Here is a 25,408-nt window from a genome sequence, read left to right as displayed (position 1 = left end):
CCGTCGCTGTTTTGAGCACTTCCAATTGCAATTTTGAAATTTCCTTTTGCGTGCAGATGCTTCTATCCATAAGTGTTACTAAACCGTAAAAAAGTGAAAATCGAAAAAAACCCGAGTCGGTGTGTTTTCGAACTCACTGATTCAATTATCCATACAATTTTCAGTTACTGTAGATAAAATTGCGCATAAAATTATCTAAAAAATTGAAACAAAAATATATTTAAGTTTCCAAAGAAAAAAAATCGTAATTTACGGGAGTAAATTTGGCACCGTCCAACGGCACATACGACGTTCTTCCTTAGTACGGCGCACGGCATAGTCGCGGAGGAGTCTAGCACAATCCGAACAACTCCCCCGCTTTTTTCACGTCAAAAGGGCCTTGCCTGGTCGTCTCCGCCTTGAATAGTGTCATATACACGTAATTTTTCCATGCTTTCCGTGTTCAAGGAAGGCGAGAGCACGCTAATGAAATGCAAAGTGGGTTTCTTTTTTCATCCTTTGTCAGCTCAGGCAGTTTAGCTCTCGTCTACTCTAACCGTTGAAGTGTAGATTTTTCAAGAAATTCCGGCGCATTGTCAATTTAAGAAGGTGAACTGATTAGTAGACTCCATTTTCTCGTTCAGTACTCGATTTTAAATGACCGGTCCATCAAGTTAGAAGGGAGCAGGTGACTTTAATTTCTCACAGATTTTGTCGTCACCTCCGGTTGTTACACTTCCAAATTCTCCATCAGTTTGATTTTGTCTGAAAAATCCGGCTTTCTTAAAAGATCACTTTTCCTGAAAAGTGATGCACCATGGAGAGAATAAAAGGAATCACGTTTGGTTTTAGCAGCCATAAATGTATGCACTTATCTCCACAATATGCCTGAGAGAAGCCCCTGCTGCTTTTTACAACGAAGTTTCTTTGGTTATTAATCAAATTGGAAAATAAACTCTTCAAGGATAACAATCGATGCAATTTTGGATTAATATCAGTCATACATACACTACGATCTACAGTCAACAAACTGTCCATCATATATGATCAGGTGAAAATAGCATTGATTTTGTTTCTCACTTTTTTCACTAATGAAATCCAAAAATTATACTAAACATTATTAATACCGGATGCTAGGACTTGGTGAATTTTTGGGCGGCCGCTCTCTTTTTGTGCCTTAGTATCTTGATTCATTTTGAGAGGAAAGCTCCGCACTCTTAAAAGATGACTGTCATTCTTAACATGTTCTAGCGCCTTCAATTTCGTATGATACTGCGCAACACATCTGTTGTGAAACAGTTGCTTGAGGCGCCGTGGTATGCTGCGGCGGCGAGGCGGGAGACCGACAGGCCAGCGCATTGGCGCCTACAAACCTAAGTGGATACTTCAAGCATTGCGCAATGCGTGAAGTTTCCACTTAGGTTTGTAGGCGCCAGTGCGCATTTAGTGCCGGCAGCAAGCCGCTCCGCTGTGTGTTAGGCTCTAATATTTAAACCCACAGCAGCAAACAATCGAAATCTGCAGAGGGAAGTATTTGTTTTAAATGCGGTAAAAACAGTCTAATCAGCAGAAATGCGTTTTTTGGCACTTGCATTTTAATACATATCATCTATTTCAAATTTTTCCTGAGACTGACCTCTGTCACCCTCGTTATAAAATTTGGAATTTTAATTATCTATGGAAGCATTCCACAATATTTTTCAAAAAGTTACTTGCTAAATTTTGGTCTCATTTTTGTGCTAGAGTCAAGCGTAAAGGTGCACTCCAAAACAATACGTCAGACCCCGAGCATGACAGGTTGAAATTTTGACGAGCTTTCGCTCGTAACCTCATTTTCCGACATACAAGCCTCAAGTTGTCACAACTTTGGGTTATTAGTTTGACATTTTTGGGCGTTTTTTGGGTGAAATGTAGGTTTGACACCTCTTTCAACTTTTGCGCAAAAAATCTAGTTCCTAGTTTTTTGGCACCAAAGTCCCGTTTGCCGTATACTGTGAGGTTCCGTAACTAATCTGACGTAACATCTTTTGGGATGAGCCCCGGTATCCGTATGGATCCATGGTTTTTGAGGTTCACAAGAAAATATTTGTGCGTCTTTTCGACAAAAAAGTGACGACATAGATTCACCTCGCATAATTGCGTCCATTTTATCCATGAATAATGAAAACTCGAATTCGTGCGGAACGGAAAACTAGTTCACGCCATGATAATGAAAAAAACATTACATATAGAGACAGTGCGAAATTTAAAAATAAAAGATGCAACAACTGAATACACGGCGGCGCACAGTGAGGTTGCGCATGACATTATTGAGTCCTCTTCTTAATATTTTTCTTCCTCTACGAGTGACTAGGGCATAGACTTTTATGTCAGACCATCTAGGACCATCTAGTGACAAGCTCATTAAATCAAATCGTATAAATATTATAAAAAGCAAAAATCATTAAACTAAAAGGACTCGTCAAATTAATAAAAACAGCAACAATTCAATCATCCTTAGGAGAGGAGAGCCGGCTTTCTACCCATTTCTTAGGCGGTCGTCCAGGACGAACCCAAAAGGGTTGTCCGGTCTTAGAAATTTTAGCTCGTCCCTCTTCATCTATTAGGTCAACATGCTCCGACCACATCCTTGTTCTTACACAAATTTTATAGTAATACTACAAATTTTGATTTTTACTCCTCCGCTGCGAAAAAACTTCGGTCATATGAACCGAATGCACAGGGTTCAATATCAGCCGTATTGCTCGGTTCATGTAACCACTCTTTCGGTTTTGAGAACGACATCCTCGCCTCATGCAAACCAACATTCAAACCGAAAAAACTAACGACAAAGCTCGGTTGCACGAACCGAAGATATGGTTCCCAGAACCGAGTGAGCGGTCGCATGAACCGAACAATTCGACCGATATTGAACACCGTAGATTCGGTTCATATGACCGAAGTTTTTTCCCAGGGTCGTATCATAAACTCTAAGGGGTGCTTTTTTATGTAAACTTAACGAGAAACCCAATGGAACCACTTTTAAACGTCTACGTTTCAAAGGACCACTAGACAAGGTACGAATTTCAGCATTCTGATACATGTTTCTTAATCAAAATTTTACGTTAAACACGATGCACACAACGAAAATTACCGAAATTAACTCCTTACGAAGATATTTAATGATTCTTAATGCCTGAATTCAAACCACCCGCTCATGAAAACTCAATGCTCTACGTGATTCACATCGCGCGCCAAACGTTATCATGACAGTCTCTACGATATACAAATCTGGCAACCTCAATCTTGACACTTTGGCTCAGCTATAGCAAATTGCTCATAGTTTGAACAACACATGGTGGGACATGAACACTACTCGATTGAGAAGCTTGCTGAAACCGTTGTAGTGCGCGATTTGACTCACGTAGAGCTTTGAGTTTCTTGTAAGCGGGCAGTTCAAATTCCTCGTAACCAATGTGAAATAAAAACGTTAATATCTTCGTTAGGAGTTGGTTTCAGTAATTTTCGTCGTGTGCATCATGTTTTACGTGAAATTTGGGTGAAGAAACATGTATCAGATCGCTTAAATTCGTACCTTGTCTAGTGGTCCATTAGTGAATTTTAAAGTTTTCACATCCTGTTCGACTCCTTGCGTCCCACTGCGCGGCGTGTAAAAAAAAGCTTAAAAATGAATTGGAATCGGGCACGAAAAACATGACACGGGGCGATGATGAACGTTGATGAATAACGGCGGGCGTCGAGCGGGGGTTTTTTGCCACCGGTGAATTGACTGATGATGCGAGCGCCATGTTTCGCGTTCCGAACACCGTGTTTGTCTTTTCGCCGTGTTCGCCCGGTTGGTGTTGGTTGCGGCCTCGCGCTACGTGCTCGTGTGATGCTCTGTGTGTCTTTCGGAGGATGTACGTCATGTGCGATTTCAGGTTGCCATGCCTGCCACGCCGCGGCCGAAAATATCTAAAAAAAAATCATCCCTGAACTTAATTGGCGGTTTTCCAGTCTATAAAGCGGGACTGTCCACAACCGGTGTTGCAAAATTTCAATGAAAGATAAAATGGATTGCACTTTGCAAAAAGGAGCCGAGCGCATTTCAATATCGCTAAGATTGTGCAACTTTGTTTGCCTCGCAAATATGCACAGATTATCTAAACTAATTTTATCTTTACACCCGAGAAACTATGACTTAAAGACGAAAATAACCTTGGTGAATTTAATTTTTGCATGATTTTAGTAATTTTATTAGATGAAAATAAGATACACAATCTTAGGAACATTGGAATGCTCTTGGTTCCTTTTTTGAAAATGCAATCCAAATCGTGAAATTATCCATGAAATGTTTGATAGATTAAAAAAATCGGATGCTTGCATGGTCTACTGCTCTCAAGATGTGTCTGTATAATTACAATCAATTCAGATGTGAAATCGCACAACAATCACGTTGCTTTAAAATGCTGCCCACAATGCTTTACAATGATCAATATGTTAAATATTACCAAATATCTAAAAAATAATCATCCCTGAACTTAATTGGCGGTTGTCCAGTCTATAACACGGGACTGTCCGCAACCGGTGTTGCAAAATTTCAATGAAAGATAAACTCGTGAAATTATTCATGAAATGTATGATAGATTTAAAAAATCGGATGCATGCATGGTCGATTGCTCTCAAGATGTGTCTGTTTAATTACAATCAATTCAGATGTGAAATCGAACAGAAATCACGTTGCTTTAAAATGCTTTCCAAAATGCTTTACAACGATCGATATGTGAAATATTACCAAATCTTGAAGTTTTCAAATAATCGGGATCTGATAGCTCAGTACATTTTCGAATTTTTAAGAAAAATCACTAGAATGAATACACAAATCAGAGATCCTTTTTTTAATTAATCAAAAATCTGTGTTTTCCCGTCATATTTTAGTGTATTTTCTTGTGCGTTTTACTTATAACTATCATGACCCACAAACTTCGAGGTTTACAGATTGTTAAACCCCGTTATCATGTTAATCCAGTTTGGGTGACGTATAATTTTTAACAGTGTAAGAAATGATCCACACAACACGAAGTTAGAAATGAAAACCTGGAATAGATGTTAGTATTTATTTACCAATCGCCCGATTCGCCATCTCTCCAGCGTATAGACAGCATGAGCTCCCAGAAATTGGAACAATGGTATCAGAAATGGCGTGTTCTCTATGCATTAACCTCGACGGGCTCAATTCTGTGTCGAGTTGAAGTCTACTCAGCTGGCTATACTGCCTTGATAGCGAAGAGAGCAGTAAAGCAGTAAGTGTCAAATTTTCGAAATCGAGTCTCCTTCAAAATTCGTCTAATCTCTTTGTGATGAAATCCCTGAAATAGAAAAACAGCAAAATTCATGAATTTCAGCAAATTGTATGAAAACGAGACATATGAGATAGCCGCAAGTGCACAAAAAATGACGTACTTCCGGGTAAAACAGCAGTAAGTGACATTATTCTTCCCGAATGTCAATGCAAACAGTGCTTTCAAGTAGAGTGCCGTCCTCTTCTGCCAATTTATAACCTGAAAATGTATTCCTTGTGTGTCAAAAACACAACCACAATAGTATGCACAGAACAGCACTTACGGCTGTCCTGCCTAAGGCTAGCCTAGCATGAAAATGAAAAATACCTTTTTTATGTAATTGAAAAAATAAAATCGGTCGATTTTTAATCATCCGAATGATTTCTGAGAGTCCCCCGGATGATTAGTGGCAATTTAAGAAAGAACGGAGGCTTCTCTCAATACAATTTTCCGGTCAGACGTTTCTGAGCCCGTCCTCAAAACTTCACTTTGTCCTTACTACTCACTGCGCTATCACCAGTGTTCGAAATACACATGCGCCAACGCGCCAAATGCGCCTAAAAAATGAAGGCTCTGGGCCAGCGTGGCCCCTAAAAATTGCCCCCTAAAAATCTGGATTTTCACAGGAAGTCACATAAAGGAAGAAAAACAAATCTATTTGAATTGAAAAAACTCAGAATTTTCAGCACTACAAGTGAAAGCTTGCTTTTTCTATTCTTCGCGATTTCATTCTTAGTGTTTTTATCTTCCCCAAGTTACAGCTACTTACTAGTTCTGTTACGAAAACATCTTGCTACTAACTTTTCACTAAATGTGCCGTAATATATAGGCAAAAAGTCAATTTGGCCCCTAAAAAATCTTCAATGGGGCCTAAAAATCGGGCTTGATGCGCCACATGGCTCCTAAAACTCAAAGGCGAGTTTCGAACACTGGCTATCACGGCAGTATATCTCTAGTGTGCGGACCCATTTAGCTCGGTCGAGGAAGCGACGAAGCAGGGATTTGACAACACACCCGATGTATTGACGCAGCGTGTTTTATTCCGTAGTCACCCGATCGGTGGAAACACGAAGTTTACAGATGCCACCCGCCGTGCAGTAATTAGTTATTGTCCCCGTGATCGATCGCTCCGAACATGTCACTTGAGAGTGAGAGCTAATGCACCATCTAATTATGGCAATCTCATTTAATAGCCCCTCTCCCGTCTGCCTTTTTTCAGATCACCCCCTCCCTACACTCATTTCATCTGCTGCTCTTTTGCATACTGTGCGGGTACGTTGCTAAACCGGCGTTGAAATTCGCACTTTTCAAGAAGTCTGTACACTGAAAAAAAATTCTCGGCGTTTTTACCAAGGTCCGTTGGTACATTTACCATCTCACTTTTTTACCAATTATTGGTAATTTTACCGAGGCAGACTGGTAAACTTACCTAAAAACCGGTATTTTTACTGTTTTTTCCAGGTAAGAATACCACTTTTATTGGTAATCAATTCCCGGTTTTGCCATTTTATCTCGGTAATTCTACCACAGTCGATAAAAAATATTGGCGTTTTCACCGGGGTCCAGTAAAATTACCGAGATTTCTCGGTGAAATTACCAATTCCATAAATGGTAATTTTACCAAGAAAAACTGGGATCAAATAGAACCCGAAATTCTTGGTAATTTTACCCTTTTCTTAGTAAATACACCGAGATTTTTTTTTCAGTGTCCTAAAACCCCCTGTCGCCACTCAGATCCCACCCCATCCCGCGTGTAAAACACAGATTTCTATTGTAAAACTAGAGAAAAGAGACCCTCCGCTGGTCTCTTGGCGACATGAGGAAGCTTTTAATTTTGGGAACTCGACATTTCCTTATTGGCAACTATAAAAGGGCAACAGTCATCACCCTTTTTTTGCAAGCTGCTGAAACATGGATGTAGGCTTGAAAAATTGTAGTAAAATACACGTTTTGACTGATGAAAAGGAACGTGATTGAGGATTTGCGGATCAACATTGATAATTTTGATCACTTCCAGTAACTTGTTTGGCGCAAGCACTATATTTAGTTTGCCTGATCAGTTTTTTAAAGCGAGTAATTCGAGATGGGGATAATTTTGATGAATTTTAGCAAGAGAAAAGGAGAAAAATTTTGAGGAACAGAACTTTCTCGTTAACAGAGCACACACAACAAAGCGTCCAAAACTTTGAATGGGCCTGTTGCATGCAAGAGATACAACCGCGCGAACAGACTTTTCAGAAGTTAAATGACACGAAAATTACGATGGTCACATTAAAAAAGTCTGAAATACACTCCTTACTGCGCAATTTGCGTTGTTAGGAACGCGCTTTTTCAAATCTCCCGCGTCTGAGGGCAGTTTACTAATCACCGGAAACGAGCAAACGGCAGGCTCGGTGATTTCCGGAAGATACCGAGTCGTTGTTGTTGTTGTTGGCGCGTATACGTAGTATACCGCCTTTGCGATCGTTTCGACCCCCCCCCCCCTCGATACAATAACCGAGTCCCCTAGTTCCTTACCGAAAAGTGACTACCGCGAACTTCTGAGATTTTCCAAAGCGTGTAAAAAGTTTACTAATCCGTCAATAATAATGATTAAAATTTGTTTCTCATTCTGGGGCTCGCTAGTTTATGTGTAATGAATACCAAGAGTCTACGTTTCTTGGTTTTTTTTAAAAAAACCTTAGAATGGGGCGCGCTGATTTAAAATATGCATATATAAGCGGAAGCAAGCGAACTGATTCGAGGATGGCTGACCAGTTCGGCACTCCTTGAATGAGAATTTCACTCACTCCGTTTTGTTCACAACGTTGCTTTGACATATCTCCACAACACTGTTATCCTTTTCAAAAGTTGGTACTCCTTGCTCTGATAGCCGGGGCCACCAGGATAGTGGTAAGTGCAATCTGTGATGAGCCTCGAGACTCATTAGACCATTTGCTAAACGTGGCTCATACAGGAGTCCACTAAGCCCTCTCGTCCCCACGCTCCTGATCACTGCGTCGGCGTCACGAAGAACAATGGGCCTTGGGTCCCAACGCGGCCGATACCCGTACCCCAATTACTCACGCTTCATTAACCATTTCACCGTCACGCTAGGATTCATCCAATTTTCAAAAAAAATTGTTTCGCATGTATTTAGCAATTTTTTCCTTACTCTCCGTTAAAACACAAATAAAAAGAGACCTCATTCATAAAAATCGGCCGAATAGAAGAGAAGTTACAGTAATCGAAATCCGAAGAAATCAACAAAACCTCGACTCCTCGATACGAAAAATAAAATGAAGGGGAAAAAAAGAAAGTATAAATTACAATTAAATATAATTGACCTCAAAATTTGACAAACAATTCATTTATATACCTAACGCTGAAAAAACTGGGAGAAATTACAAAAAATTTGCCTCTTGCAAGGGGCTTCTTTGTAAGAATTTTGACCTGAAGACAACGGTCGAATAACAGCAGTACTCCATACAATACACGGTGTGCCTGAACGAGTTAAACATTTTTCATACGTCCAAATCGAAAAATCTTTATATTTTTAACTACAATGTTTCTTGAATCGTTTAAGCAAAAAAAAAAAAAAAAAAAATTCCGTCGAGATTCTGGAACGCAAAGGCGCTTTAAAAGTATTCTGGGGCTATAATAGCTAAATCACCGGTAGTAAATTCGTTATATTATTAAAAAGAAATTGACTCCATAGTTTAATTCCTTAGTTTCTTGAATACGATTATTTTAAGCACTTAAACATTTATACCACCAATTTTAGCCATGGGGTGATTTCCTGAGAGCCGATAATATCACGAATTTCTCATAGAACCCCTCAACAGTGGCTTGCTTTTTTGGCAGCCGATTCGGCCATCGAACCGGAGTTTAAATGGAAGCTGATAATAACCCAAAGCTCTGAGAAAAATTTTGAGATGAGTATAAGAACGGTTTGTTGTAAGTAGCGAGGAGAGGCGGGCAAAGCGGCTAAAATCCTATCTAATTTTTACAGTTTTTCTGTTGAATTAATGTTGCCGCGGGCTTCTGACTGTCCACACATAGTTCTGTTCAGCATATCGATACATAAGTATTTACATTTTACATACGTAGAATCTAATTTTCACGTCGGGGAGTTGACATATTTTGATTTTTTTCGATTTTATACGGAAAATTGATGGTTTTTCGGGATTGAAATTATTATTGTTTCATGAAAAATAAATGCACCCAAAATGACTATAGCATATTGATTCTTACACATTTGCACTCACAAAATTGGTTGGTAAATTCAACGAGTGGGTGCATCGACCTGGTATATCAAGTTTCTGCAATTTTTTACGGCAAATCAGTAGATTTTCGGGATGTAGATTGCTTACTTTCAATTCATGAATGAATAAAGCAACGACATGGTTGAACTTCTTTGCATGGAAAGACGTTTAAAATAACAAAATCAAGACGTATTTAATGCAATTGCATTTATATCGAGTCAATTTCTTTTCAATAATATAACGGGATTTTTACTACCGGTGATTTGGGTATTTTAGCCCCAAAATACCTTTAAATCGACTTTATCTTCTAGGAGTTCGACAGAATTTTTCCTTTCTTCGCTTAAATTATTCCGTAGCACTTTTCTTCAAGAATCTGATAAGATTTTGCTTGAGGCAGATCAAAAAACTTAAATTCGATCGAATAGCTTTCTACTTTCACAATACACGGTCTCGTCAAGGTGCGTCTTTGACCTCGCAGTGTTGGATCGTGAATTCTCTTTTTATGCTGTTTGCCTATTTTGAAATCTCTGTAAATGAAAACTAAAGGGGTTGATATGTGCGAGTTAATGACGCGCCTTATCAACACATTGTGTTGGAGTTCACTGCTTGTTATTTTTTCCTTCAGTTTGTTTACAAACCCAACGTGATCTCTTATAGTGGTCCATATACGCTTTATGCGGCAACCAAATCGATCAACTTTTAAATATCCAACGCAATCCTTCTACATTTCATTTCACGATATCACGAGCTCCGATTTTAAGGTTATGTTGTCACATTTAGTTGACCAGAAATAGCCGCGAGTTGCCGTTAATTGTTTCCGTTAGAAAACTGCCCCCAGCCGCGGGAAATTTGAAAAAGCGCGTTCCTAACAACGCAAATTGCGCAGTAAGGAGTGTATTTCAGCCTTTTTTTTTGTGACCATCGTAATTTTCGTGTCATTTAACTTCTAAAAAGTCTATTCGCACGGCTGTATCTCTTGCATGCAACAGGCCCATCCCCCCCCCCCCCCAAAAAAAAAAAAAACACTCTAATATATATGTTATAAGTTTTATTTCAAATGCGGTAGAAATTCAAAGCTTGCCAAGTGCTAGCAGGTGTCGCTAAGATTGTGCATGCGTTTTTGTCATTCAACAGGAATCCATCGGCCCGAGATAAACAATTATTGTACAGCGAAAAATAAACCATGAAGAGATATTTCCAATTGAAAATCGATGGTTGTCACCAGAAAAGTTTTTTCCCCAGTGAAGAGCTAGTCGTAATATCATAGCAACACCTGATGCCTTTAACCAAGTTCTGAATCGTTCCTCTCTTTCTTCACTGAATGATAAGTCCCGGTTTTTTATACATTGACACCCTCTTTCTCCCTCTCTGTCTTTCAGATACTATTCCTTACCGTCTTAAATATTTTAGCGGATTTTAAGTTTAATCCTCCGCTAGTTTATGCATTTTGCATATCTTCTAATTATTCTTTATTATGTTGTTCCAGGTAAGTGTCATAAAGGATGTCTCGACGTTTTGAGCGAGTTCGTGTTCAGTAAGTTTTGTTTCGATGATCATTCAAAATTGTATTCAACTTCTTGCTTCAATTTCATTCTCGTAAAAGTCGCAAGCATAAATTGCAGATTGGTGATCTTCAAAGGGGAAAGAGACCTAACTTAACAAAAATTCAATGTATGTCCCATGAAACCGGATCATATAGGCGCGTTCCTTGAGTAGTTTTGGGCAACAACCGGTAGAAAATGCTGAAACCGATGATATTGCGTTTCCAACTTTGTATTTCAAAAAATATAGTTACGAGGGTATTATATTCAAATCTATCTTATGGCCAAGACACGAAATTTCTGGATTATGAAGCAATATTACGCACTTCATTGGAACAGTTTTTTTTTTAAACCGCTCGTTTCATCTTTTGTAGGACACCCGCCGAGAATTCTCCGTGAAAATCTCTGAATCTGATTGACTAGTCTCTTCTCCCGTTTACAATCACACATCCTTGATTCTCAGACGAAAAGACGCAACTGTATCTCAATATTGAAAAGTTCTTACTTGCAGAATGAATTCCCGGAAGAAACCTGTCGGACTTTTGTGACTAAAAATTTCAGCGATTTTTCATCTGATCGCACGCAAAAGCCAGCAACATTTTGGCCAGAAATTGCACAGGCATATCATTTTTGTAAAAAATAGAATTTTTGCAGTTAATTGAGCAGGCTTGAAACGAAGTCACGCTCCTTCATTTAGGAAACGAGGATATTTTAAAATACCATAGGCTCAGACACCGAAGAATTTTCCCAAGTTCTAGAAAGAAATTTTCCCCCATATCGGACGCTCAGCACTCGGCAGTTGTTGACACCGTCTATTCTACTGGGCCTCCTTTCATTCAACCGCGGGACCTGCGCTTCCAGTTTGCCAGATCGCACGACAAAATCACCGATTTACACCGAACAAACCCCTTGCTGATAGTTCGAATATGGACAATCTGAGCACATCTGTCAATGGCCGGATTATTTATTGCGTATTTGTACTCTCGTCCGGGTTCGAGCCGTCATTTTTCATTCATTTGCCGCCCGTCCAGCATCCGGCTCTATTGTGCGCCTTCAGCGCCGCCGGCACGCAACCTACCACACACGGCCGCGTATTCCTTGCGGGTCTCCCGGTTGCCGGCGTTTTATCCGTCGCGTTTCGCGTTTGTGCGGCGTGGATTTTCGCTCGAGTTGGAGAGGCTGGTTCCGATTCGTCTTTATTAAACTTGACCACCGGTGCCAGACAGTTAATGAATGACCATTCGAACACGGCTGCGCTGGACTCTCGTGTTGTCGTAATTTTTGACGGATGACACTGAAAAAAAAGTATGACAATCCCAACTATACTCCTGGCTGATTTTGGCGCCACATAAACAGGGTGTATAGCATCAGAAAAAACCGAAAAAATCGGAAAATATCAGGAGATTTGGCCGATTAGGAGAACATCAGGAAAATATCAGGAAAATCGGAAAAATCGGACCTTTTATCAGGAATTTTTCATACGCGAATCCCTCAGCGGAGAAAGTCTTACTGCTTTTTGCCTACCGTGCCAGGAGTCGAGAAAAATCAGGAAAATATCAGGAATTTTCAAAATGAAAAATTCAGGAATTTTTTTTACAATATCAGGAAAAATTAGGAAATTATCAGGATTTTTCAAAATTAAAAAATATTAGACACCCTGATAAAAGAGTAGTTTTACTAGCCAAATGTATGGTTGATTCAACCACACTTTCGGCAGACTCACCGTACCTCTGACTGGTGCAACTACGCTTACATCTGGCGCCAAAATCAGCCAGGAGTATAGTTGGGATTGTGATATTTTTTTCCCCCGTGGGGATATAAAGGCCACGAGATTTTGACACCAGCGCGTTACCAAAAATTGCAACAACTATTGTAACCGTTCAGACTCAAAATGTTCTAAATATCCAGCAATTGAATTTAAACGAACTGAACGATTTCACTGAATCAGCAACATTTTTCCAATTTGCAAAACAATAGAATTGTGAGCGTACGCTAGTGCTCAAAAATTGACTCATCCCTGACAAAACACGGGGAAATCTACAATATCATATCAGAGAACAGTGTTTCTCTTGTTGTCTTTTGGTAACGGCACCTTTTCTGCCGATTTTTTAACCTTGAACTGTGTGGTTAAAAATAAAACCTTGCAAACTTGCAGATCAAAGCATATACGGCTGTTCTGCTGAAGATAAAATAAATAATAAATTACCTTTTTTTATGATCTAAGGTAGATTTCTAAGGCGGTTTGACTCAATTACGTAACAGTTTTTTTTTTTTTTTTTTTTTTTTTTTTTTTTTTTATTAGCGGGAAGTTTGAATTAGGAGTTCCATGCACTAATTTTTAGTGTAAAAATCGTGTTCTCCGTGAATTTGATGAGAAAATTTACGTCATATTGCTAAAACTCGCACCTTGTCTAGTGGTTCAGTTGAAGACTCACTATGGACACTCTCCTGGAGGGCGGTCCCAAACAAGGTGGCAAAATTTCATAAAAATTAAAATATTGAAATTTCACGTGAAATATTTCATGAAATTCTAAGAATTTATGAAAGACATTGAAAAATACCGGTGCCCCCTCACGTTTCGCAAAATTAAAAAATTGTGACTTTCTTCTATTTTTGTGTGTTTGAGTGCGGGTTGCATACCCTAACTCCTAGAAAATATGAAATATTTCACAGCCTCGTGAAATTTCATGAAATATTTCACTGAAATTTCCAATCTTTCATTTCTTTCTTACGTTTCGTGCTACCCTGGTCCCAAACATGTTATTTCTCAACCGAGACTTGGGGACTAAACTTTAGAATAATCTCGCTTCTGTCTTATGTATACGACGATTCAATTATGAGAGATCTTAACTTAGTCTTGGCCGCACACGGCAGGAGCACAAGAAAGAGTGTTTAAATAAAATTGCTATAATAACCAGAAACTAGAATTGCATTTTAAGCGTCCTCTAAGCCGTGAACTCGAGAGGCTCCCTAGCGGAGAACGAGGCGATGTGGGCGAGTAAAATCTGGCTTTGTCCGTTTGTTTGTGGAATTATTTCACGGTTAAGTGAGTAAATGCGAAATTTCCCCAGATCCCCGTTTCCTTATTAATAGAATGTCCCCGCAATATCCCGATCCCCGGCGAGTTTTTCTAATCCGAGCCCTCGCAAACTTTCAAACTGAGACGGATGATTCGCGTCGGGTCAAACAACTTTCCGGGACGCCGGAACTTTTCCCCTTTTCCTTCGCTCGTAATTTCTTTCTCATTATTTCCCGCTTATCCTTTATTCCCCTTTGATTTATTCGATCGTGCTCGATTTGATAAAACAAACGGCCGCGCCGACCTAGGATTGAAAAATTTGACTTTTTAACCTCACCCATGAATTGTCAGGACAGCGTTTTCTTTCCCCTTTTACACTTTTCCTTTATATAGGAACCCGGAAAATTAAAGAGCACTAGAAAAAAAACACATTGGATCTAGAGTCCAGACTCTTGAAAACATTGACAAGAAAAAATACTCTTGATTAAATCAGATTTATGCTTAAATCAAAAGGGAATCCGCTCAAATTAAGAGGCTTGGTTCTTGACTTAAGTTAAAATCCAATTGAATCAAGAGTACTTTTTCTTGAGTCCGGACTCAAGATCCTATATGATTTTTTTCCAGTGAGAGTCAAAATGAATCCATGATTAGTTCATGACACGCTCAAAAAAGGTATCCATCATAGTTTACCGGAACCAAATTCACTGATAGAAGTTGGCGTGATAGTCGAACTACATTTTTCATAATGGATTTTCGAATTTTGAAAATTCGAGTTAAAAAAATACCCCCCCCCCCATGCCACCCAAGTTCCCCCAAAAATCGATGGTAAAGGAGCCGAGACGGCATATTAGGCTGCGTCCGTCATCTTCGATTTTCATAGTTAGGAGATTGGACTGAAAATTCAAGTTCCACGTCAAAACATACCCTTAGATACCGAGTTACAAAACATTCGATCTAGTAGGCGACGATACAATATTTTAGGCTACTTCCGCCATTCTGAATTTGTGAATTTTGAAAATTTGACAAGAAATTCGAAATTCTAATCATAACATACCATTTTAATCCAAGTTTCACGAAAAACAATCGGACAGGAGCCAAAATGGCATGTATATACCACATCTACGAGCTGTTAAAAATTCACACAAAACTTCGAAAAAAAAGTTTAATGAGTTTCCTCGTGAGAAAATAATATTCCAGAACGTTCAAATAAATATTTTGTCTTTGCTTTCATGGAATTTGTCCGAGTTTATTTTTATGACCGGCCACAAAGATCGGGAACCGATGGAAACAGCGTCCGCTTGGGTTCAGTTAGGTCACGCAACTAAACTAGCTTCACGGATATCCTGGAAGTATCACTCGAATTGAAGGCGCCTTAATCTTCGATCTGCACACACCATTTCTACATCATTCGATCGAAAGAACTTTCTAGACTCATCATCTCTTTCAGTGCATTACAGGCAACCACGCGGCAGAAAAAAAGAGGAGTGGATAGTTTGATGTTGCCAAATTTTTTATGATAAATGGATTTTCCGAGAAACTCGAGTAATTTCATTCTCAATCATGCGCGTCGTCCCGGAAATAAGTTCAAACGAAAACAGAAAAAGAAAATCTGTAAAAAAACGTTAAAATCAACTAAGCTCAGCTCTCTGGCGCGTTGTAAATTTTTGGATTTAATTCATTAAAACTTGAGAAAAGTGGGTTTTCAGGAACGTTCAAATGAATATTACGTCTTTGCTTTCATCGAATTTGTCCGAGTTTATTTTTTTGACCGGCCACAAAGCTCGGGAACCGATGGAAACAGCGTCCGCTTGGGTTCAGTTAGGTCACGCAACTAAACTAGCTTCACGGATATCCTGGAAGTATCACTCGAATTGAAGGCGCCTTAATCTTCGATCTGCACACACCATTTCTACATCATCCGATCGAAAGAACTTTCTAGACTCATCATCTCTTTCAGTACATTACAGGCAACCATGCGGCAGAAAAAAATCAGGCGTGTATAGTTTGATGTTGCCAAATTTCTTATGATAAATGGATTTTCCGAGAAACTCGAGTAATTTCATTCTCAATCATGCGCGTTGTCCAGAAAATAAGTTCACCTTTTTAATGTCTCCCAAACTAAAACAGAGAAAGAAAATCTGTAAAAGACGTTTCAACTCAACTACGCTCAGCTGTCCGGCGCGTTACAGATTTTTAGATTGAATTCATTAAAACTGGAGAAAAGTGGTTTTTTTGAACCTCCCTCCCCACCGCGCGGGTCCAAAATTTGACGGAGCTACCGTATCCATCGCTATATACTGGTTTTGTGAAGGTTGAAAATCAATTTAACATGAGGAAAGACTTTTGTCAGCTAGAAAATAGCAGGCATGATTCGATTTACTTCGATAATAATTAGTGGGTCTGGACTGCAGCACATTGAAATGATTAGCTAAATTTGGTCAAGACGTAGAGTTGTAACGCTGAATTTAGTTTCGGTGTCTGAATTGCGCTCTATTATTCGGTCTTTCACCAAGAAATACGACCATAGCTGCTTAGATTCAGGATAATTTAAATTATAGATGTTATAAAAGCAGCATATTTTTACAAATAATGTATCTTTGACGAAATTTCTTTGAGAACGGGTGGGATGATGTGAAGGCTCATGAAAAATTCAGTCAGCAAGAGAGAGTTAACGTCGATGATTTGGTTAACCTTGGTTCGGCTGCAGCCGATATTAGTGTAAATACGGTCAATCCTGCTGTTTCCTGGGTGGAAAATATTCTTTCTTATATGTTGTTTATGATGTTCAACCATTTCTTAACCAAATTTTTCGCGATGAAAGATAAATGCAGCAGCTCATTTGCTGATGACCCTCCGTGAAATTTTGGACCCCTTGCGAAAGGGGGGGTGGGTTCAGAGAAACCCACTTTTCTCCAGTTCTAATAAATTTAAAAAATAACGTGTTAGAATGCCGAGGCGTTTTAACGCTTTTTGCAGATTTTCCCTATTCATTTTGGTCTTGGAGATATTAATAAAGTAAACTTACTTTCTGGATAACCCTCGTATATAATTCGCAGTGACGTGAATTTTTGGAATATTATTCATATTTTCCGCTGATGTACATTAAGTTTTATTCCCAGAGGTATCGTTGAACATTTTGTTTATACTTTAGAAAAATGTCGAGAAAACCTTCCACCACTTTTTGAGACCGTCCAATCGCTGCAACACTCTACTATTCTAGAATTCTATTGGCAGGTTGAAATCAAAAAGCGCTCCCTATTGGCTGAGCGCTTGGTAAAAATGACTTTGAGGACGAGGTTTTAACCACGAGTGACTGTAAATTAAGGTCAAATGGTGATATTAAAATTGAGGATTGCAATGAACACACCTCAGTTTACGTGGTTAATGACAAACTCCTGGATGCAACTATTCGTGTCTCACGGATGTCCAAATTGCCTATTCAAAAAATGAAGGCGCCTTTCATTTTGCCGGCGCTTCCAACAATTTCGCACAGCTGAAGCTCAAATGTCTTGCTTCAAAACCGTTCAAATCCGAAGAAGTGAAAACTCCGTTGTATGTATTGCAGAAAAGATGTCTTAAAGGTCATACGTATATTTTAGTTTTTTAATTTTACATTGAAAAGATAAGCACGCATTCTAGTTCGTTCCGAAAAGTGCCAGACTCCAAGGTTCAAAAAAAAAAAAAAAAACATACGAGTGTTTTTCCGATGCAGGAGTGAAAAGTTTATTTTCTGTGCTCCCAGGTTATTTTCGGGCATCTCGAGACCGGCATATTCACGAGGAAAAATCAAAGCAATCACACGAAATATTTTCATGCGGAAATGGAGCAGCTGCGTTTATGACGAGATATATTTTGATCCTAACAGATTACCGAGCAGAAAAAGTAATCCCTCAATAATGATATTGATACTCTACTTATTTCTCCCCCCCCCTCTCCCACTGGATTTTCAATGGAAATCCCCACCTTGCCCTGATCTTTTTATTTTCAATATCTTATGCGCTTTTACCGGATTTAGGAGCTGAATTACGGCGCAGAAACACAGGTTTCTACGAGCGAGCCTTCTCTCGCCCGGGAAAGAATGACTGGTTAAAAATTGTCGGGTGAATGATGGTGGGTGGTAATTAGCGAAGATTTGGGACGACTCAAGCTGTGAAAAGCGCCACTTCAATGGCGCCCCCACCACCAGCCGCACCTTCCCGCGAGGCGCAGTCAAAGACTAGTCTTTGAAAGAGCCGCCCCTAAGAGCCAGTCTTAATGCTGTCACTCAAGGCTTCTGAGCCCGCTGACGTCACAAGACGCTTGACGTGATAGCCGACTCGGAATCCGGCGCGCAAATCGCCATCTTATCCGGATTTTTCCATCAGGCTCTTGCACACGCCACGGAGTTTCCATCGTTGAGCCGTACACAAAAGTAAAAAATGAATACATCCATCCTGACATCAAGTTTCTCAGCATGATATTGAGAGGAATTCCCTGGCAGCAGGACGATGTAAAATTCATCCCGAAATTTACAGCATGTCCCCAACTTAGACGCGAATATTTCCCGATTCAATTTTTAGGATCAAAATAAGAATTTTGTGTTACATATTGTTTTCCCAGAAGAATGGAGATGTTGCATGTGTGAGGAATTTGCGATTTGACTGTTGATTCTTATGTAAAAGTTCGCGAGAAACGCGATGGTGCCACTGGTTTTCTCTGAAGTCAACTCCCAAGCTCAAACAAAGCTCTCAAGTTGAGGCCAAAATGGAGGAGATATCCCACGTTATCCTGAGAGTCCACGTCTACATCAAGACAAACTCTCCACTCAAAGAGAGGGAGCAAATACATTAGCAGGGTTGCCGTGTTTTTAGTTTTGGAGTCCCCAAATAAAGTGGCAGCCCTGTCAATGTATTTGCTCCCTATCTTTGCACGGAGAGTTTGTCTTGATGTAGAGGTGGACTCTCAGGATAGCGTGGGATATCTCCTCCATTTTGGCCTCAACTAGAGAGCTTTGTTTGAGCTTGGGAGTTGATTTCAGAGAAAACTAGTGGCACCATCGTGTTTTTCGCGAACTTTTACGAAGGAATCAACAGTCAAATTGCAAATTCCTCACATATGCAACATCTCCATTTTCCTCTACGGAGTTGCAGCTTCTCCCAAGAAATTCTCCTTAAAGTATAATTTCCATTTTTTTTTTTTTTTTTTTGAGGTTAGGAATGTGTTCAGCAGTTAAATTAATCCGTAAATGCCGATTTAAATGCACTTTTATTCATAATTGTAGTCACAATTGAAAAAAACCGTTCTTTTGGGCCAAAACCTTGAAGGGCTACAGCTAAAGAGAAGAGGGGGAGAATTTATGGGTAAAGAGTCGTAGATAACATAAAAGTCTTAAAGTAATGCCATAAATCGATTCTGAAAATAGTTGCTATTAACTTAAGGACACCATGTACCGTAAAAGGATGGTTGCTTATTGTGCCGAGTAGGAGCCAGAGTTTTTAAGGAAAAAGGAGTTGCGTTTGATAGGTGTTAAGGCGGTGTAATAGGCGAGGATTTGTTCTCTGCTCTAAAGGGAACACTCGAAGAGAGAAACAAGCGCTGAATATCAGATGCGTCAGAACTCATACTTTTAAGAGAACCCTTTCGTTACATTATCGTAAGCTTGCACCTGAATCCTACACAGACTTGGACCAAGTCGGAGAATTCAATAAGTAGATATCAATACAGTGGCGTGGCGTACTTTGCGCGATTTATCGATTGATCTACCATTTAGACCTACGGAAAAGGATCGATAAACAGGGTGTCCGCAACGGACAACTTAATAATCGACTCTTTACCACAGCTTCAAATGAGAAAACATCGATGAATCGATCATTCACATCTCGCCATTGGTATCAAATGACCCAAGAAACTTCGCGAGAAACTCAATATCACTAGCACAACTTTGAAGTCCCCTCCTCGTAAACTCACAAAAGCTAGTCAGAATTATTGTCCAAACGCTCACTAAAGTCACCTTTTAGGAGAGTCCATTTCCGTAATTAGTCCTCTTATCCTGAACCCTCTTAGATAAGTGTGACATTTTCAAGCATTGAATCGTTACTTGAGCTTCCCAAGTGTCTAAAACTCCCAAAAGTAATAACTTTACTTATTTCTTCAAATGTATACATTCTTCCCCAAATGTTTCAAAGATACATTAATGTGAAAGGAAGTTAAATTTGTTGGGAGGGGGGGAGGGGCCTGCTTGATTGGGTTCTTTATCAAGGGCGGGAGAAGGGTGGAAACCCAAGTAACCCTACACTCAATATTATCCCTTTCTGCTACGGGTCGGCCATAAACCGTGCATCAATAAACTCACACTTCACTAGATTTTAATTATTTGTAAGAGTGGCTTGGATTTTGTCTGTTATTATTTGGTTGAAGGTTTTTCTGTTATTATTTTGGTTGTATTTCAGAAGTTACCGACATTATCTTATTTTCATCACAATCCTTTCATTGGGCAGTGTATGGCAAATTGCATACGAACACATGCGATTAAATAACAAGCTGCGAGGCTAACCTGAGAAGGTAACATGTAAGCATTCCGAAATGTTACAGAGTTTCAGCGCTATTCAGTCATTCCTCAGGTATCGTTCGTCGTATTTATAGAGAACGCATGAATAATTTTGGTGCATATTTTAGAGTGCTTAGGCCGTCAGCAGCTACAGTTTTCTTCTGTGGAACGGATTCCGAACAAAGTGATAAAACATTTGTGTAGATAGTGAGGTATTTTATTGTATTACCTCGCAGATAAATAGAACAGATTTTGCGGTATTCTGCAGTGGGCTCACCGTAGTGACTCCTCTACTTATTGTTCCTAAGTCATAGCTTTCGTGATAATGCACCAGTAGATTAAGGATGTGCCACATAAGAAAGCCCATAGAGTAAAAAGCCTCGAGCGCAGAAACTAGAAATTAATTCAACCCTCATAGGTTGATCCCACTGGAGGGGGTTCACTCCGTCCAGTTGGATAATCCCGCTTTGCCGGGTTGAATAAATAACGGATGACATTAGTTTTGTTATGTTTTAATCTCAAAGCTCCAATGTAAAGTTAAGAGTCGTCGTGGTAAATATGAGCCGAGCGGATGCATTTTTAGAAAACTGTCTGCAATTACAGTTAGTGAATAGGAACGTGCAATCAGGGGACTCGGTCAGTTTATACACACAAATGGGTGAATCTCATCTTCGAATTCCATGAAATTATTCCGCATCTTTATTTTATTCCCCACCTTTGCTTCTTATTTATCGAGTTATTCAGATGCCGCCTTGTCGTTAAGGTTTGAAGTGTCAAGTTTTGAAGTTATACGGAATTCTCGGACAGGAGAAACTATCGTCCAATTTAAGCACGTCACGGTGAACTTTCAGTCCTTGAAATCATGGTTTGATAGTCGATCAATAAGTTTTGCAAATAGGAGAGTTTTTTTTTCGAAAATTGTATGAAAATCAAATCGGGCTGAAATACTGAATCAGCCGCGCACAATCTGATCGGAAAATATTTACCTCCAAAAGCACGGCTCTGGATGATAAAGAAAACATTTGAAATACTACTTCTAGTCGTTTATTTTCTAAGTAATTTTGAAGCACTCCCGATCAAAAGTGTTTATTTTAATACTCATTGCACAAAAATATGATTTTTTTTTGTTACAGAAGAAAGACCGTACGGATTTTTGCAATAATTTCAGGAAATTTACTTCACGTCATTTTTAATAGAATCTGCACTACCGTTCTTCCGTAATAAAATGAACCGTCCGATGAAATTTGGAAGACTTATGTGACTTAGATATTTTTTGCTTAATGCAGTCCAAACATTCCTGTTTAATTTTTTTTTCAAATTTTGAAAACGATCTAGAATATTTATTGAAATAAGAATCCTGCAATCGGCTCGACAATGTCTAAAGTCCAGTCCGGCAAAATACAGAAGAGGTTTCGACATTGCACACAAGGAAACATGAAGTCGTTTTTAGAAATATTCCCACAAGAAAAGTCATAACATTACGTCGCAATAATTTGAAGAGGTAAAAGAGCCCTGAAAATATTTCAATTGGCGGTAGTTCGCTTCGAGGGTCTCCTGGAACTAGAAATTCACCGACGGACGATTGAAAGTTGCCAAAATCTAATCGACCCGAAATGACGAGGGGGGAGGGTATCCATCGAGCACGACCCTTTTGCATTTGCAAGTGGTCGCGACACCCCCTCCCCCTCTCGCCCAAGGCCCCCCGGGGAGCGAGAGGGAGGGGGGCGCTGGGCCGAAGTTGAAATGCAATCGGACCAACGGCAAGCACCCAGCCAACATTATTCTAATCCATTGATTTATGGTCATATCTGTTTTTGATCGGTTTCGACCCATTTGATGGAGGAGGGGGGAGTGCTCGTCGCAGCCGCTCAAGTGCTGCTCTGTTAAGTAAAAACCGCATAAAGGCAATGGGAATCGCCTACTTATTATGTGGTTTTCAGTTAACGTCGCGGGGGCCGTCGCACATCTGTTGGCTGGGAAAGTCGTTTCTTCCTGCATTTTTGGCGCTCCCCTTCCCTGTGGAGTTATTGAGTGGCTTCGCCTTGTATTTTCTTACTATAGACAGCCATTTCTAAGGTTAAGACATTTGAGTCTGTTTGAATGTTGAGAGAGGAATGAAGGAAACCAACATCGTGAGGCGCATCGCGAACAATGCGTTTTCATCTGTTACACTTGCTGCCTTCAGTATTTCCAAGACTAATCTACACAGGTCAGTCATTCCCGCGACTTACGGCGGGAACGTAAATTAAATGCATATTCCAGAACAGGAGGGTTGCAATTATTCATGAAAAATAAAATCTTGAAATTTCAGAAAAATGAAACCTTGAAATTTCAGAGAAATAAAATCTTAAAATTTCAGAAAAATAAAATCTTGAAATTTCAGAAAAATATGAAAAATATTGAAACATATCGACGGAGTGGGTCGGCAATCACATAACTCGTTTGCGGTGTCTGAAAATCTCCGTCTTTGTGTATTTTTTTTAGGAGAACAAATCGACATCACTCCTTAAAGTTTTTGCAGAATTTTTTTCGCACAGTGACGAAAAATCACGGCAGTTTTAAAGAATTTCCGTCTACTAGTTTTCCGTTTAGAAAATAAAGTATGATAGGAAGTCTGCGACGTCGCAAACCGAGTTATGTGATTGCCGACTTACACCGTCGATATGAAAAATATTGGAAAATATGAAAGATATTGAAAAATATTTTTCGAAATTAAATGCAAAATTAAATGAGAGGCGTCTGGTTTTTGCTTTTTTGTGTGTTTCAGTGAGTGTTGCATACCCAGCCCCTGAGAATATGTATCATATTTTTCACAACTCCGTGAAATTTCATGAAATATTTCACGGAACTTTTCAATATTTCATACTTTTAATTTCACCCGTACAACCCTGTACAACAGCAGCCAATGTGACGGAGCCAATCGACTAAAAGTAATCCTTCCTTTAATTTTAATTATTATTTCGCGACACGGAAGGAATCGCTCAGCAGCATTGTAGGTATACTTCAGCAGATAGTTCTGGATGTAAATGTTTCAACAGTTATTTTCTCTCCTATCACGTCAGAAGTTTTCGTAACATGAAAATGGAAATCTTATTTCTCAGAAAACCAGTTTTATACGACCTTTAGGTTGCTGTAACTCAGCTGTGACATAAAGGTATTAGGTTTAAAAATAGGGTTGTCAGGACTCCAAGCGTCTCGCTCTTGTAAAAATCTGAAAATTTTCAGCCTTGGTTGCCTTTTCACGCATGTTTTTTATCCTCGTATGATACTCTTTTATCCAGAGTCTGAACGTTCGACTGTAATGTGCGATATTTTCGTTGAAAAGTCCATCATCAACCAGCCTTTGCGAGCTCTTTATAAGAAAACAAGCTACTGGAAGACGTCAAACAAGAAATTTTAGGCTAATACTGTAGTGATATTTATTTCGTCGCATTATAAATTGATTATAAGTGACCAGAAAGAAAACAATTACGAGAAAACCAATGGAACCACGGTTATCACCCATGTTTCGTATTAACGAAGATATAAGCTTTCAAAGTTCCCACGCCGCCTTGTCTGACCCATTAACTCGCTGCAGTATGCGCGGCTGTGTTGGAATCAAATGGACCGCGTTAAGCAGAAAGAGACCAAGCTACATCAGCTATTGCTAAATTTTACCGGGCATTTTAATTTTTAACATAAAAACGGTTGTGCGGATTTTCGTGCAAATTTCAGTGAATTTTCTGCATAGTACGAAGCAAACTCCCTAAAATTTTCAAACGAATCCTCAAAATTGTTCTCTTGTAAAAAATCAAATTGCCCGATTAAATTTGACAATAGCTGATGTGGCTTAGTTCCTTTCTGCTCAACGCGGTCCAAATGTTTACTCGGCACGACCGCACGCGGAAAAAAGAGACGAATTTATTCCGATTTCCCCCATTTTTTTGGCATATTAGGGTCGTTGCTTGGCTCGCCTCTCGAATGCAAAAAACCGAACGGAAGCATAAAGCAGAGATCGGCGGGCGGGAGGGAGGATAAAGAGGAGGAAGGGGTGGAGAGGGGAGGGGGTGAGGCAGATCAGGAACATGACAACCGCAACGTGTATCGCTCAGACGTGATCTTCATATTTGCCCGAGCTTATCCCTCACAACCCAAGTTGTCATATCTCGGCCGGATTGTTTTGCCTCCTCTATGGAGCTTTTCCACGCAAATGGAATGGGCGCTGGTCCCTCCTCAAAAAGGACCATGTGGGTTGAGAAACTTCCGGGGGGGGGGGAAGGGGGCTCAAGCCAAATTAGGGAAGGAACCAAATTTTCTGGCAGGCTAGCCCTAATAGCACAATAATGTGAAAGATGTTTTTGAAATGTCTTCGAAAATAGTGAAAGGTTTCAGAGACTGACCTTAACAACGGGAAAACAACAGAAATATCACTGAAACGATGTTGGAACGTTAAGGAGATAACATTTTTTTGTTTCTAAAATGTTTTTTAGTCATGATTCTTCGATCATGTTCTACAAATTTTTAAAGCATTTAAAACAATGAAATACATTTAAAATATTAAAGTTATGTTTAATTAGTTTCAAAACCTTCTTTTAAAGTCTCGTAAAAAATTTTACAATCATTTTTATACTTGAAAATTTATTTAAAAACGGTTTTAGTTGAGAAAAAAAATATCTTAGAATTTTGGAAAAATTCTCCAGAACTAAGATTTCATAAGATTCATAAGATTTCATAAGATTTCTTCTCCTTTTTTTTTTTTTTTTTTTTTTTTTTTTTTGGAAAATTCATTGCTGAAATAT

General features: G+C 39.4%; 2 protein-coding genes across 3 annotated transcripts in view; one reads left to right on the top strand and one right to left on the bottom strand.

Moving 5' to 3' along the window:
* The window catches only part of LOC109038362 (uncharacterized), a 378,939-nt gene that overhangs the window by 317,874 nt on the left and 35,657 nt on the right, over positions 1–25,408 (top strand). The window lies entirely within an intron of this gene.
* LOC140225315 (uncharacterized) overlaps positions 1–25,408 on the bottom strand; it is an 82,119-nt gene that overhangs the window by 49,334 nt on the left and 7,377 nt on the right. The window contains exon 3 of one of the 2 annotated variants that reach the window (XM_072303802.1): positions 760–3,933. The exons of the other annotated variant lie outside the window; for it this stretch is intronic. Coding sequence (XP_072159903.1) covers positions 3,896–3,933 — 38 coding nt within the window. The 3' untranslated portion in view covers positions 760–3,895. Of the gene's footprint in view, positions 1–759; positions 3,934–25,408 lie in introns of those variants that run through there. 2 annotated transcript variants of the gene reach the window in all.

The sequence above is a fragment of the Bemisia tabaci genome, chromosome 8 (assembly GCF_918797505.1).
Source record: "Bemisia tabaci chromosome 8, PGI_BMITA_v3".
NCBI lineage: Eukaryota > Metazoa > Arthropoda > Insecta > Hemiptera > Aleyrodidae > Bemisia > Bemisia tabaci.
The sequence above is the reverse complement of the archived record's forward strand: the minus strand, read 5'-3'. Positions and strand labels throughout refer to the sequence as shown.